We start from the raw sequence: 17,142 nt of genomic DNA, 5'->3' as shown, positions 1-17,142 counted from the left end.
ACTTGTCGAAGCGCATATGAAGCATGCCAACAAACCGGTTCACATTAACTTTAGCATAAACTATATAAAACAAATAAGAAAGTTCTAGTGGGAGTGCTCGACTGGGAAACACCCTGAACGGTGTTCGAACTGCGTATTCCTCAGCTTGTATCTAGCAGAAGCTCATAAAAATGTTTGCTTTCACATCAAATAACTCGTTTGTTAAGAATGTCTTTAGCTCTCGTAGGTTCTGAAATCGCAGCGTGCAATATACGCACAGCCAGACAGATGGACAGACGCACAGGGTCTCGTCCTGCTCAAGAGTATATATACTTTATGTCCAGCCTCCTGCTGCCTTTTACACACAGTTTAACCAAGGGCTCAGATTATAGAGCACACAGATAGAGCAAAGCAAGTTCAGATTTGGAAATAGAACTGACCAAAGGAAAACGGACTTGGCTTCTCCGATTGGGTTCAGCTTCGAGTGCAATTGCCAAATGTTTTAAGCCTGTTTTGTTAGCCATTTCCATGCTGATCGCGCATGATCTTCGCCTTCTCAAGTTTTAGTTTTTTTTGGCACAACATTTTCGGCTTAGGCCCATTGAAATTCACGGCAAACAATTGAAGAATTTCAGAGCCGTCTCTCTCCGGCTATAAATGGACTGTCCCCAAATAATAATAATAAAAAGAACCGCAAATATCCGTCGAAATTACCAACCGGACGAACTACAATAAACAACAATTTTCACTTTTTTTTGTCATTTGCTGTCTTGACTCTCTTGTTGTTGTTGTTGTTGTCGTCGTTGTTAATTTTGTAGTTGTTAATTTAATTTGGCTGTGGCCAACAAGCGATCAACGACCACAACAATGAGCCTCCAAGCCCGCCTTGCTCCCCGCTCCCCTCTCCCTCCCCTCGGATTTCCTCGCACTGCTTAGTTTTTCAGTTAACGTTCTGCGTTGATTGTTGTTTGTCTGTCTTTTGTTGTTGTTGTCGTTTTCTGGCTTTGCATTGTTCTGAATGAATCACACAAAAGGCAACACGTTTATGGCTATCTGCCTTGTCTGCCCTGCCCCGTACTCCTCCTCCCTCTCCATCTCCCTCTCTCTCTTTACGCCCACCCATTGCCGCCTGCTTTTTTGCCATTTATCTGTTTACCTATTCTGATTCGTTTCTCTACCCTGTTAACAGTCTCACGTTCAGTCGAGTCACAATACTTAACAAAATCGATAAATATCGATCGAGCTTTTTCAATATAACAACAGCCCTAAGTGCTAACAAATCACATTGCTGTTTAACTACAACATGCTAGCTTTGAGTGTACTTGCAACTATCGACGAATCTCAGCCTTGCTCCAATGTCATATCGAACTTATCGATTACTCTCAACATGTTAACTATTAGCTATTGGATACCTTTTATTGTTACTTAATAAAAGAAACCCTCTACTTTCAATTAACAATAACAATCCAACTTATTTAGACAGTAATCGATAACTATGAATATCGATTTAAATCAAGCTTGCTCTAAGTTATCGTTGGTACTTTATACAGCTGTGGCTTAGATTTTATTTGTAGTCGATCACTTTCTACGTTTTCTCATTGTTCCACGTATCGATAACAGTGTATTATTTAAATCATATCGATATTTCTTAACTTTCCTTCTTCGATTATTACTAACGATCAATTTCGATAACAATTGACTTAATATGGATAAATTACATTGGACTCTCGCTTTGCTTCTGCTGTTTACAGGATGTCTTGCAGTCGCTTAAGCTCGACTTGTACACACATACTCTCTCTCTCTCTCTCTCTCACTCTCTCTCCCTCTCTCTCTCTCTTTCTGTCTTTCTTCAATTAATTCCTTCTACATTCTTCTTGTCATTCTTCTCAACTGCGTGTCTCTCGGCTGGGCTCTATGTATGTCGCAATTATCGCCGCAATCATCGTGGTCCATTTTGATGATCATCGCCGGCAAAAGTCAATTACCCGACCGTGCAAATATATAGTTAAAGATATATGTATATATATATATATGTAATGGAAATCATTTGCTGTGTGATCCGCTTGCTTTGTTTATATCTCGCATCTTCATCAATCCACCAATCTAGCGATCTGCCAATCCGCGCCAATGGCAACGACCTCTCGCTGGGATCTATCGAGCTCTTCCAGAGGCAGTCTCAGTTTCAGCAGCAGACCCAGACCCAGACCCAGACCCACAAATTGCGAGAGGCGTGCCCCGTGACTGGGCTTGCATAACGCTTCATCATATGGCCGACTGCGTTTGCGACGTCGACAGCGACGCTGGCAGCGACTGCAACGTCTTTTGTTCTATGCGACAATGCGGCAAAGTTTCCCACGTACCCAGCAGTAGCCGAGGCAGTAGAAGCAGCATGACAATGACTGCGTCGAGGCCCTCAGCGAGGGAAGCTCCATTGAAAAAGTCGAAAAAAAAAAACCAAATTGTTTTTTTTTTATTTTTGACAGCCATAAAATGAGGCTTATGATGATCTAAGATTCGCCTACGTGAGATGCGAACAAACCGATCTAGTTGTAGTCCCATTTAGCATTCGTATATATATGTGTTAATATATATATATATATATATATATATATATATATATATATATATATATATATATATATATATATATATATATATATATAAAGAGAGAGATTATGATATTAGCAAAGTCTTGGAACTAGGATTCATTCTTTGGAAGTTATCGAACCTCTAATTGAACCCTGCCCTATAATTAAAATATTTTCATAAAAGTGTATATATACAATATATGATATGGAGCTATGTCATATATAGCTTATATTTGAAGTATCTAAATTGGGGAGTGTCTGATAATTCTGATTCTGAGTTTGGCTTTAGCTGTAAAGCAAAACAGCGATACTTTCGATGGGGCTTGTCGCTCTCGCTGCAAGATACTTGATATATATATAATATAGACTATATATCTGACTTGATCAAGATCTCATGAAGCTGGAAGTTCCTTGCATTTCTGTATTCATAATCCCAGCTCGTATTATGCATAGCCAAGTCTCAAAGTGATTCACGCTGTTCTCATGCTGGCAGAGAGCGCCACTCGAATGTGTGTTGCCACTTGTGTGTGCAAGGTTGCCACTCTCTTTTTTCAAAGCTCATTATTCATATGACAAAATATGAAGCGTTTAACTTTATGGCAAGCTAAATAATGTCTCATAGCTTATATTTTTAACAGCTGACTAAGGTTGCCAAGACTTAAATACTTAAGACTACTTAATGCACACAGCAGTTAGTTGGGTCTTAAATCACAACACCATCAAGTGGCAACTCGAAATAGGCGTTGCCACCTTATACATATTTATTATAAATACAATTTATTGTTGTTGCAAGTAGAAAGTTGCTGCAGAAGCTAAAGCAAATGCTTAAGACAATCTGCAAATGGTGGCAACGCTCTCCTAGAGTTGCCACACTTACAAAATGTTACTTAAATAGCAAGTATTGTTATCTGTTGTGTGTATCAAATGAAATCACGAATTTATACCAAGTCAGGTCTCGTTTCGATACAGTGTTGCCACATCGTTAAAAAGTGGCAACTTTCTTTGACTTATTGCAATATCTTGTTGCCAATTAAACTCAACATTTTCGTATAAAATTTCATGTATTTCACTGTCAAGAAAATAGTAAAAATAGCTTATTTTCAACAGTTTTTTAAATTGCCTCTGCCGTGCCGTGTCGTGATGAGAGCTTGTTGCAGCGTTCATTATATACCCATTATATATAGTATATCGTTCATATGAATTATGGCTACGCGGCTTATTTGCCATAATGAGGTAATTGTGAATAGGTTTTACGCGTTCGCATTCACAATTATCATATTGCTTTAATGCGCGTAATAAAAAACAGAAGAACATTAACGAAAATGATCAGCCTCTCACTTTTTGCTAGGATTTGGAGTTCAGTTCTATGTGAACTACAAATGCCAAATGATCTGAAAGATCTTGAAACTCTTTCTTTGATTCTACCTTTAACTGAGGCAGTATCCACAATTAGAAGTTACGTCTATTGACAGCCACTTAACTGGATTATTAATGAAGCGAGTGATGTTAATGCAAAGCTATGAGATTGCGCTCTACGATCTATGAAATCTATTCTAATGTGCTCCTAAGTCTTCTTCGACTTTAACTTTAAAGATTGTGCAGCTGAGCTAAGGCTCAAAGCCAATGAGTCTTGGATCTGATTTCACAATTCCAGCAGCTTCTTAGGTGACATTTATCGTAAGGTCAACTTGGAATACTTCACAATGTAACTAAGTAAGAACTCGACATAAATTAATTCCCATTATGTAATACTTCCAGTGGGCACAGTAATTGCCTTGAGTAAATATTAAAATGTTTTCAGTCTTCAATTTGAATGGCAAAACCAAACAACTCAACGGACGAGCCTAGAAAACTCACTCAACTACTTTAGAAGCTGCCCTCGCAACACTATTTGTGACGTCAGCGGAGTTGCGGTCGACGTGCAAAAATGCAGCGCTGCCAAATTGTGCACAGCCAGCCCCCAACGCCTGCAACCCCTTTAACATGTGTGTGTGTGTGTGTGTGTGTGTGTGTGTGTGTGTTGCCATATTGTTGCATTAATCAGCACTAAGTTGGCTGGAGCTGAAATGCAATGATTGCCGTATCGTCGCATCGTGTCGCATCGCTTGGTTGCTTTATTTGGCGCATCCGCTGCGGCGCTTTGTTCTTCCACACACACACACGCACGCACACATACACACATACACTTGCTGCTGCCTGTCTGTGCAGTCATATGTTTCTTTGATCCCATGACCATATGCGCACGTATATCAAATTCTGTCCATTTCTGGCCATTGGCTCGCACTTCCGTTCCTCACACGCACACACACACGCAAGCAGTTGAGAGTCCTGTCTGTGTGTGTGTGTGTGTGTGTGTGTGTAGTCGCTTACAGGTGCGACGACGTCGACGTCACGCTTCAGCAACAGCAGCAGCAGCGCTTGAGAACAGCTGCGTCTCTTGTCTCTGTGGAGAAAGTAAGACGGCGAAATTTATGTTTATAGCTATAACTATAACCATAACTATATGAATATATACACATATATATATATATATATATTTATATATATATGAGTGCGTGTGTATAGCCATCTCTATATAGAGCGACCTCATGCTTTGCCGTTTTCTTTTTGGGCTCACGCAGCTCGCAGCGCTAGAAGCCAAAAGGCGTGGAGTAAAATGCTTATGGAAAAGTGTTCATGGCAAAACGCACGCAACTTGGCTTGGAAAATTCATTAACCACAGCAGCAGCAGCAACAACAACAACAACACCAAGAATGGTTAGAGAAAAACCCGCAGACGTCGACTGGAAAGACTCAAACGAAGAAGAAGAAAAAACGGCCTAGAATTCAAATGTCTGCGCATAATTTTTATGCGTGAAAGCCTTTGAATTTCAATTAGAAACATAAATGCATAATTTTCCTTCTCTTTCCCTGTATAATTATCGATAACAGCAGCCAACCGATAGCCACAATTAGCTTACTCGCTAAGCACTATGCTCCAAGTGATTATCTAAAGGAAATTGATGTGTAGACATCGATTGCTTAAATTAGTATTGATTAACAAGTTTCTTAGCGATAAATGGGCTGTAAATATGTCTGTTGATCGATAAACGTTGGCTCTTGTGTAAACGGCTCTAATGTGCTAATGGAGTTATCGATTACACTTAAATAGCTACTTTACTAATAGGTATTTAATGTATGTGCATATATCGATAAATTTGTGATATCGATAAACTTGTGATATCGATAAAACACTTTTAAACGGCTCTAATGTGCTAATAGAGTTATCGATTACACTTAAACAGCTACTTTACTAATAGGTATTTAATGTATGTGCATATATCGATAAATTTGTGATATCGATAAACTTGTGATATCGATAAAACACTTTTTGGTAAAACTAGCCGTATCGATAACAATCCAAAATATACCTTAGAAACATATTTATTAATATGTCGCATAGGTATCGATAAGAACTATCGATAAATGGTTGATGTCGATAAAAAAAACTCTTGTAGCCCTAAACTTATCGAGAATAATCAAACAGCTGCTTCAGAAAGATGTCTATTGATATGTTGTATACGCACCGATAGGTATTTAATGTTTTATATCGATAATAACTCTGCTCTAGCACTAAACTTAATGATAGCAGCCAACTATTTGCACTCTCGGAAATATGCAAATTTTTAGTCAGCACAATGTGTGTTTACTCATCGATAAAATGTCGATTCGAACCATATCAAAACATACCAATTCTTAAATCGCCATAAAACTATTTATCAACCAAGCTTAAGCGCCGAAAACATTGCAATAATTATCGATAAGCCGCTAAAACGGCTCGAACAGTAGCGTTCATGCATGGCATGGAACAACGACAGACGTTTCATTTCATTTCCATTCCATTCGTTCCAACTTGTTCACGCCAAGAGCCAACGAGCGTAAAATTGTACAAGTTAAAAGGAAATTTTTGGGCCGGCAGCGATGACGATGACGATGACGATAACAATTTTGTTTGCAGAAGTGCGCAGTCGCGCGTGTGTAAGCAGAGAGAGTGTGAGAGAGAGAGAGAGACAGAATTAACAATAAAAAGCAAACAAAAACTAAAATTAGTTAACAATTTGCGGGGCACACATACAACACTGAAAGGTGGCTGTCATAAGGTGGACTGCGGGCAAGAAAGGGGTTGCTAGGGCCTAGAGCTAAGACTGCGACTGCGACTGCGACCGCGAGTGGGTCGGGAGCAGTCAGGGTCAAAACTTTAGGGCAGCCAGCACGCCATGACCATAAATCTTAATTGTCGACGCAGGCAAGCGAAACCGCCGACGCTGGCGCCGCAGCCGGCATGTTAGGGCGTCAGCTTTTGCCAAGTTAGTTAGTTAGTCAGTCAGTCATACAGTCAGCTCTAGCCACTCGGTGGGTGATTAGTCGTGCGACGCTCGCTCTCATATCAACAACCAAGCGACATTTCAATGTTTTTTTCTTCGTGTCTTACTCGCTACTCTCTACTCGGTACTCGCTAGTTGCCACTCGTTACGTGTGAATCGTCTCTCGCTGACTATAGTCACGTTTGTTATGTTATGATTGCTTGTGTGACAGCATTAACTTTCCACACAGCACTCGCTGCAGCTACTCGTTACTGTTGATTACTCGCCACAAGTTACTTAGTTTTAAGCAAGGAAACCGTAATTAGAAGAAACTTAACATTCTTCTCAACCCGTTGCTTGTCACTCATTACTCGTTACTCGCTACTCGTCACTCGTTACTCACAACTAGCTACTCGTGTTCGTGGAGTTAGTTCAATCGTTACTCGTCACTCGCTATTCTTAACTCGCCGCCACTCGCTAATCGCTATTCGTTCTTAAGGACTCAAGCAACGCTCAGCAGAGTTTAAGCAGTTACTCGTTATGCTACTCGCTGGGCGCACTCAAGGATTAACGCAACGAGTGTCCCGTTACAATTTACAGAGCAAGTGGATGAGAATCATGCCAGGGCTAAGGCAAACAGACGAACAAAACGCAACGCAAACCAAATACAAATATTCTCATTAACAAAGGCAACTGAAAATTCAATTCAAATACCAAAAAAATACCAAAAATACCAAGTCTAAAAAGGCAAAACAGAAAGAAAGAAACCCTAAGCAAGCAGAGGAAGAAGCAGCAGCAGCAGTAGTAGAAGAAGAAGAAGCATGAACTGCGGTGCACTGCGCACCGTCAACGACGACGCGCAGCTGCAGTCGGCAACAGCGACGCAGCAGCAGCGCGGCAAGCAGCGACTGCAACAGCAGCAGCAGCAGGAACAACAACAGCTGGAAGCACAGCGCAAAATGCATTCAATGCCGCGCACGCCGACAGCGCAGTCGCAACTGCAGTCGACGTCGTCGTCGGCGCAGTGTCGCGTCGTTGCCATGGAGCAGCCCTTGCGGCGCAGCACAATGCCGCGTGGGCGTGGCCTCGCCTCCTGTTTGCGTGGCGAACGCGACGATGCGCCAACGCCGCCCGTACACGAGGTGCACTGCGAGCTGCAGCAGCTACAACTGCAACAACACCAGCAACAGCTGCAACAACAACTGCTACAACAACAACAACAGCAGCAGCAGCAGCAGGATCAGCTGCAGTTGGGCAGCGGAATGCTGCCCGCAGCAGCAGCGCTCGAAGCAGCCGGCAGGAGTAAGTAGTCCATCTAAGGGCAATGGGGGTTCAATAGATATATGAATATACAGATCTATGCTAGCTACATAAGTTTATCAATAGTAGTGCTATAGGGAATCTGGTATGCTCCATGGATATAGATATATATATTCAGTATATATGCTTAGCCATTATTCATATAAAAGGAGAATCCAAGAAAATCCTGATAGAATTGGAATATGAATAGTTGAGTATTACTCATAGATATACTAAAGAGAGTCTACTATATCAGATATATTGGACTAGTATTGGAGTTTATACTGATACTGATGGGTTTAAGGTATATTATAGAGGTATATTATAGGTATATTATATATATATTGCTTCATTATAGACTAGAGAGAGAACTACTTGGATTCTCCTTCATATATATCCTTATATATATTGAGTAGAGTACAGAAAAAGATAAATTATATATACATATAATATATCTAGTATATTAACTATATGTATAGCTTAATCAGTATTAGTTGTAAATATATTATGGAGAATCAAGTATGATGAATACATATATAGATTATATATTATTATATTATTATAGATATATTAAAGCGTAACTAGTTCGATTGGACTACTTATTGAACAGAACAAGTATGCATATTGAACGATTCAATGAACGATCTATCTTGTTCATGAAGGACATATTTTATTATGAAGTTGTTCGAATGTTCATTAAGAAAATGTCTGAGTTGAGCTCTTCGTGTTGTTCATGAACAAAATGTTCGTTTGAACATTCATGAACTGCTGAACCATATTCGATTTACGACATACGATATATACGATATATACGATATATGATATACGATATATGATATACGACATACGATATGCGATACACGATATTCGAGATACGGTGTACGATATTCGATATACGATGCACGATATACGATATATGATATTCGATTTACGGCAAACGATTTACTATATACGATATATGATATACGATGGAAGACATCCGATACACGATATTCGAGATACGGTGTACGATATTCGATATACGATACACGATATACGATATACGATATATGATATGCGATATGTGATATATCCACTTCTAAATCGAATATTTAAAAAAAATATGTTATCCCAATTTCAGTTCGGGCTATTAAAATATTGACTACTATCGCTTTCCACCCATTTTCCACTGTTACGCATGGAGTTTCAGAGTCAATGCATAGTCCTACTGCTATAACATATGAAAACGAAAATATTTATATTTGAATATGCATAATTTGGGGTGCCTGAGTGAATAATATGGTTGATTCGCTTAACACTTAGCTATGCAACTACTTTCTATGTTTATCATTAACATCTTCATTCATATGTAGCATATATAGATACTCTAGCCGAGCCTAGCCTAGCTTGGTAATCGTTAGATAAAAGCATTTATAGATGCAATATCAAAATATATATGTATTTATGTGTGTTCGCACTCTGCGTACACTTCTGATCATAAAAAACAAATGCAAATGAGAAACAGAATGGTAATTAGAATGAGAATGAGAATAATAATGAGAATGAGAATGCGAACCAGAATGAAAACGGGAATTAGAATGAGAATGTGAACTATATAACTTGACAAAGTGGGTTCGTTAATGTATCATATTTGATGATACGCACTCCATGATGCCAATGACATCATCGGCTACTGAAACTGTAAGGGAGGCGGGCTGAACACGGGTGGGTCTAGGCATTTGCTTTGATGTCATTAGTGTGCGGCTCCGCAGAATTTACAGTTTATGCGCGAGTGCGAATAATAGAGGCGAATTGACAGTAGAAAGGGAACGAAATGGCAGCGAAATGCGGCAAATTAAGAAATGCGCTGCTGCTGCTGCTGCTGTTGCTGCACTCTGCTGCCCTAACGTTAATCGATGTTGGTTAACGGTAACTGCCGTAACGCTGACCGTGCAACATTCGAGGCACATAATCCGTTCTAATACGCGAAACCTGTATGGGCTAGATCCGCTAGCAAAGCCGAACGAACATTAAGCAGCAATTAGACAAAAGAACTGAAACGATACGAAATGATATGAAATGGAATGAGTCGAGTTTCCATTGAAATGGAATTCAAGACAAGTGAACAAATTTTATCACAGAGGGACGTGGAGAGAGAGATGGGAAGGGGAGGGGAGAGAGGGCAGTCTGTAATATTCTTAAGAACTGAGTGCAGTCAATGAATGTAGAGAATTGGTTGAATCATTGAATGATTCTCAGCTTTAGAGCTGCCTGAACCCTCCTTAAATGCGCAGTTTATAGTCGGCACTTCCTTCGGGCGAAACAACACATGTTGATGACTACACAAATACCCTATAAACTGTGTGCTCTAATCATAGGCAACTTATTTATATAGGTAACTCTTTTTTATTTTATTCCAGTAACTTTTTGATTCCAATCCGATAATTCCGAGAAGAGCTATTCACTGGAACATGACTGGAATCGGAAAGCGTCGCTTTCCAGTCAGCTGCAACAGTTCTTTGATCAGATTTGCTAGGTTAATATTGAGTACAGGGCAACTGTTAGTCGAGCAAGTCAAATGCTTTCTATGCTGTTTGATCTCTACGTCAGAGACTGCTCTCAATGGAAAGCAACTCCATTGGAAGTAAGAGGGGAGGGGGGCTAGAAGGGATTGTCATGGAGACGACGACTTTCTAAGCGAAGGCCACGCCAGTGCGCATTCACACACGTGCCGCACCCCTCGCACCCTTTGGCCCCTGACAGCTTTGACAGCTGCTGCTACTGAATGCGCGTATCTTTTGTGTAAATGTATCTGTATCTGGGGCTGTATCTGTGGCTGTATCTGTTGCTGTGTCTGTTGCTGTGTCTGTAACTGTGCGAGGCGTCTTTGTCATTTGACGACACATTTGTGTATGCACATAAATTGCGCTTGGCGCTGAATTGGCGCATTTATGGTTGTTGTTGGTGTTGCCGCTGGCTCTGGCTATTCATATTTTGCATATTAATTGAAATGAATTCATAACAAGTTGACACTGCCCCGCAAGTTGGAGCCAAAGCGAAAGGTCAAACCATGTAAATGGGTCGGTTTATCGCTACGGCTCACAATGCATAATTACCGTTAACTAAAGACCCCTTATCTAGACGTACACTATTGATAATGTTCTCGACAATATTTTTAACCTTCATTCTCTCCCTCTTTCTTTGTTTGCAGGTGAGTACAAGTCGAAGACATTGCCCCGCATACACTTTGATACGGCACTAAACGATACGTCATTAAATGAAGGTAAACGTTGTTTGGGGTAGTCTTCAACGAGAAGATAAATAAATTGATAAGTTCGATATAATATATATACATATAACGTTAACAGCTTAAGGTTAAGCATGAATATAGGAAATATCGATAGTAAATTCGTTTTTATCGGTAGCATTACAACTATAATTTTAAAAGTAAACTCAATCCAATTTAATGTGCACAATACAATTCGTAACCGTGCCCAAATTACGCGTCACGCGCCCATCTCTAAGCGCGACTCGTACTTTGCATACTTTGCGGCGCTTGCGTAACTGTTTAGCATTGCATACTTTGCGGCTGGTTATGTTGTGTGTGCAGTGGACGGGAGCAAAGAAACTGTAATATTAGTTGGACCCGCATTAACAGTTCGTTGTGCCGTTGACATACGCATGTGTAACACAAACACAAATGAATAAGGGAATGCAAATGGAAATGGAAATGGCTAATTCCAAGCTTCATAAATAAGTCGCACAGTTCCGCTAGAGGTGCCGAGGATAAAGGCAAACAAGGGCCGAACGTGTCGCATACACGTAAAATACAAAAGTCACGCACTTCCGTTAAGCAGCCAACTGCTGCTATTGAGCGAGAGTGAGAGAGCAGAAGTAAGAGAGGCATGGGGTGGGTTTGAAAATGTACGCCTCTAATTTGCTTATTATGCGCTGTCTGTGTGTCCAAGTATGTTCCCAACACACACACAAACATATTGGATAAGAGTGTGTTTGTGTGTGTACCTGCGCTCAATTACGTTCAATTACGAGCCACATTGCCGCTCGCGCACTTTTGCCTTATGGCTTATGCCTGCGTCTCGTTTCGCTGTCTACTTCTCCCCTTACATTCTTCTTCCACTTGTGCTCTCTACAGTTGTTGTTGCTGCTGCTGTTGTTTTCCTTTCAATTTGGTTTCTTACAATACGCTGCGCTGCGCTTAAGACAATCGGGCATATTGCCTTTGTATCCTTGATAGATATGTATGTATATCTATAAATATATGTGTGTATGTAAGAATGGATATGCTTCTATAACGCATGCAGGTATGCAGATACCATTTGGTACATGCGTATCATTGGAAAACATGTTTGATCATGTCTTTGACTATTATATACATATACGACTTGTCACAGACACGTACAAACATGCATGCAAAATGTAAAGATAAGATCGAAATACACGAGAAATTTGTCAGTACAATAGGTCCCAATCCACGGGAGGTCTTTGTCACAATCCTTGTATAATTTATTATAATTTATTTCGCTGTAATATAGAAAATTGATTAGCTCAGTCAATTCTGGTAATAAAGATGTAAATATACATTTTTTGGAAAGGTTTCTAAATTGAATAAACATTCATCATTCCACTTCGTTCAAGCGATATTAATTTCAATTAACTTTAGTATAGATATGTGATACATAAAGATATGTGTTTAAATTCATATTGCAATTGTTAATATGTAGAGCCAAATTCTTAATTGCAGTGCATTTGTGTGTTCGCATGACTGAGTCGTGACAGCTCTCTCATACGCCTTGCACTTTATCGCGCTATCTCGCTCGCGCTGCTGTTTTGTGTCGAATTCGGTGGCTTTGTCAACGCGCATGGGCAGCACTGTGTCTATTCGGCGTTTGGCTACACTGAGCACTCTCTTACTTGAACCGAACAGGGCTGGGCAACGGTGCAAATTGTGAAGTATCATCTCACTTTGCTTTTTATTTCTACCATAGGTTAATAAAAATTATGCACTTCGATGTTGATTGCCGAGCAGTTCAATATTCAATGTTTACCGTATTTATAAACACTATTTTATTTGCTTATAATACAAATAAAAAATTAAATAAAAATTTTACGTACATATACACAACATAAACAACCAATTGGCTGGCTGTTTTGTTATTTTCCAGCCCTGCTTTTAAGTGATCAGCGTTAACGTTGATCGCTCTCTTGCTCTCTTACTTTGTTTCTCTCACATTTTTATCGTGGCCAAGCCGCTGCTGTAGCAACGGCTGCGTCGGCGGCAGCGTCAGTTGTGAGAAAGGCGCGTCATTGAGTGGTAGCGAAGCGGGAAGACGACGACGACGACGACGACGCCTTCCAATGCGTTTTTCTGTTTTGTGTTTTTTTTTTGTTGTTTTGTGTGTCGCGTTTGCGGTTTAATTTCCAACTTACAATGTATCTTCCGTTTGTCGTGATGCTTTAGCACTGTTCCACTAATTTCACTCTGTGCGTGCGTACATTTTTTTTTTAAGCAAATTATTTTAATCGTGGTTAAAATAATTTTTTTGTTGACAAGTTTTTGTTTTCATGAAATTTGTTTGAAATCGAAACAACTAGTTAAGTGCTTGTGTGTGTGTATGCATATAGTAAAACACACTCACAGATACTTATATAGAGGCGTACAACAAAGTCTTTATGAGCTGCGTTGCATGCAACGAAACGCAGCGAATGTGATGCAAAGTCGCGATAAAATAACAGCAAGCAACTACAACAACAACTGGCGACAACGACGCGTGAAAAAACTGTAAGAAAGCAGAAAAAATAAAATAAAACGTTCGCTCACAAACGCGGAAATGCACTTGAGCGCATAATTTTTATAAACCAAGCGACACCAGCGACAACAATAAAAACAAAATCGAGCAAAAAGCATAAAGGAAAAACAAAAAGAAAAAACTGCTTGTCAGCAAATTGCAGTAGCAGTAGTAGTCTAAGAAGCCACAACAAACAGACAAACACACAGTTGAAGAAGAAGAAAATCTCACAAACATAGAGCTCAGGCACTTACGCTCACACACATACATATAGAAATACCTGCACACTGTGCTCTCTTCCAGTTGTCCGCGCTGTGTGCGTGTATGTGTGAGAGAAAGAGACAGACATAGAGCGAGAGAGAGAGAGAGCAATGATGAGTTCGGCGCCTAAGCGCATCAGCAGCAGGAATAACAATTAAAATAAACGCGCAAAATGTTGCAGGCGCATAGCGACGCCAGCAGCACAACAACGACAACAACAACAACAACTAGAAATAGCGCTGAGAGCACAGACAGCGTCGCAGCTTCAACGCCAACGCAAGAGGAGAAAACACAACGTCGACGCTCCACCTTCTACGTACCGTTGGTCATCGAGGACGACGACAACGTTGACGTTCAGCAGCAACAGCGCCATCTAGCGCCACACGGCGGCAGCAGCTCTAGTTTGAGCAGCAACAGCTGGAAAAAAGGCAACGCAGTTAAAGCGGCTGAGCGTAAATCTAACGGTAGCAGCAGCAGCAGCGGCGGCAGCAAAATGTCACCGCCTTGCGGCTTTAATTGGAGCATTAGCGGCAGCGACGTCGCTGCTCAGTATTCAGATTCTGATGACGAGGATCAGCCGCAGCTGCAGCAGCGCCAGCGCCAACAATTATTAAAGTCTGCAACTACATCAGGAGCATCTACAACGACGCCAGCGTCCAACGCCAAGCTCAAGCGCTATGGTATTGTGCTGAATGTGATCAGCCTTAATGGCAGCGGCAGTGGCAGCGGCGCTGACGATAGCAGCGGCAGCGTTGAGCCTTTAGGTAATATGCCGCCAGATGGCGCCAGGTGTGCGCCACGCACTCATTTTAATGAAGATAACGACATTGTGATGGCAACGCCGCCCAAACAGCAGGCGCTCTCGCTCTCACCCGCACACTCGCGTCAATCGTCAGCGGCCGCCGACGTCGCTGCCGTAGGCTCCGTCGCCGTTGTCGACGACGATGACTCAGAGATAAGCCGCATGCAGACAAACACCTCAACGCCCATTAAGCTAATGAAGTCGCGTTCGCGCACAAACATTTTGGCTGTGCCGTTGCCCAGTGTGGAGCGCAGTCTGGCAACGACGTCATCATCAGCAGCAGCAGCTGGAACGACAACTGCAAAAACAACAACAACGTTAATCACGCTGCGCGCTAAGGCAAAAACGTTGCCGCAGAACCTTTCGCCGTCAGTTGCACTGCGCGAGGCGGCCGCGCTGGATGACACAGCGCACTATTACAACAACAACAACAACAATAACAAACAACAGCAGCAGCAACCACAGCATCAAACATTGCCGCAACGTCAGCTGTTTGGCGGCAGCAGCAACAACTGCGCTGGCTCCGGCTGTGGTTCCGTTTCTAGTTCCACAACGCCCTACAAGTTGCAGAGCAGCGCCTCAGCTGCGTCCATTTTAACGCACAGCTTTCCGCCTAAGAATCTGTTCCTACTGAAATCGACGCCCAAGCTAACAGTGGACGCCACACCTCCGCCAACGCCCATCACTTCACCGCCAAAAAAGTCGCTCAGCTTCATACGCCGCGCTCACTCCACAAAATTGTCGCGCAGCAATTCGCTGCTGAAAACGATTGGAAGTGGTGGAGCAGGCGCCGGCGCAGCGTCGTCATCGGCGCATCAGTCGCTGCAGCAGCATCACGGCATGGCGCACGGCACAGCGCTGTCGGCGTCGAGCAGCTGCGCCAGCGACACGGGCAGCTGGGGCAAGCACTTCTACCTGAGCTACGACGTCTGCCCGCTGGGCTTGGACGAGCTAAGCGCCTACTTCCAGACCGATCACTGCGAGCGGCTCATCTGCGAGCGTTTCATGCTGAAGGATCTCCACCTGTACTCGACGACCAACACCTCAATTGTGGCAGCAACTGAGACAGAAGCCTCCCAATCGGTGTCGGAGCAGCAGGGCAATGCAGCAGCAGCGGCAGACGATGATGCGGGACATCATTCTGGTAGGTCGACAGCCCTGATACCCTACAAAGAGCATTAACATAGTAGCGGAGCAGCCCCTACGTACTTACATATATATTTTTGATCACGAAAAGTACAGTGCAGATTGGAACTCTTCCACATGGAATACTCTACTGGACGCCCCTTCTCTGTCCCTCCCTTGCTCTCTCTCGCTCTCTGCCCGTGTGTTGTTTGAACACGCTCGGCACGGCTCGTTAGTTTCTCACTTCCTGTTACTGTTAATATTACGAACCCTTGATCAATCGATACCCCTACCTCGGACCCTGGGCATGCTCTCGCCCCCTATTGTAATGTTTCCCCCTATTTTATTTAGTGGTTGATATGCGCCTCACGGCCAGGGTCGCCTACTTTGTCGTCTCTCCATTTTATACTCGACTCACTCAGTTAGACCGTTTTTGTTTCGTTCCCTTCCGATCGTGCGCATTGATCGCCGTTGCTTTTCTGCGAAAGAAAGACAAAGCATGATAAGATAAGAGAACACGATTTCGTTCCTTTGCCCCCTCCCCAATTCATGTCCAATAACATTTCCATGCTTCCAGACTTCCAATTCACAGTTTTTGTATGTGTGTGCGTGTGTGTGCGTGTGTTCGACTATCGATGTACTTCACACATTTTACAGTGTGCCAGCCGTGCCCCCTCCCCCACTACACCTTTTTAAGCCTTCCTGTTCTTTAGCGTTACCTTTGCTACTTTTTTATTTACACTTGGCGAGTGTTTTCTCTCGTTTCTTGATGTTATTGTTGTTGTTGTCTTCAATGTTCAATCGTACGTCGTTTCTTTGTGGAATCTATGCATATGTAGTTGTATATATGTGTGTCTGTGTGTGTGTATAGTTGCAGTGGTAGTGGTAGTGTGGTAGTAGTCCAATTGTTTGGCTCAATTGTTGCCTATTTTGATGGCGTTGGCCCTGAGAAGGCAGCG

The 17,142-nt window shown here is 42.0% G+C and overlaps 1 protein-coding gene across 12 annotated transcripts in view; it reads left to right on the top strand.

Annotated features, from left to right (window-relative positions):
* The window catches only part of LOC111602433 (probable Ras GTPase-activating protein), a 58,513-nt gene that overhangs the window by 30,168 nt on the left and 11,203 nt on the right, over window positions 1–17,142 (top strand). For 4 of the 12 annotated variants that reach the window (XM_023319488.2, XM_023319482.2, XM_023319486.2 and 1 more), the window contains one exon: window positions 11,400–11,471. The exons of 4 other annotated variants lie outside the window; for them this stretch is intronic. In XM_023319488.2, the coding sequence (XP_023175256.2) occupies window positions 11,400–11,471 (72 nt within the window). Of the gene's footprint in view, window positions 1–7,731; window positions 8,213–11,399; window positions 11,472–14,163; window positions 16,203–17,142 lie in introns of those variants that run through there. 4 more of the 12 variants (XM_023319485.2, XM_023319480.2, XM_023319479.2 and 1 more) reach the window with 2 other exon arrangements.

Source organism: Drosophila hydei, unplaced genomic scaffold (genome assembly GCF_003285905.1).
Source record: "Drosophila hydei strain 15085-1641.00,03,60 unplaced genomic scaffold, DhydRS2 tig00000333-arrow-arrow-pilon, whole genome shotgun sequence".
Taxonomy (NCBI): Eukaryota; Metazoa; Arthropoda; class Insecta; order Diptera; family Drosophilidae; genus Drosophila; species Drosophila hydei.
Note: the sequence above shows the minus strand (reverse complement) of the source record. Positions and strands in the feature narration are given on the sequence as shown.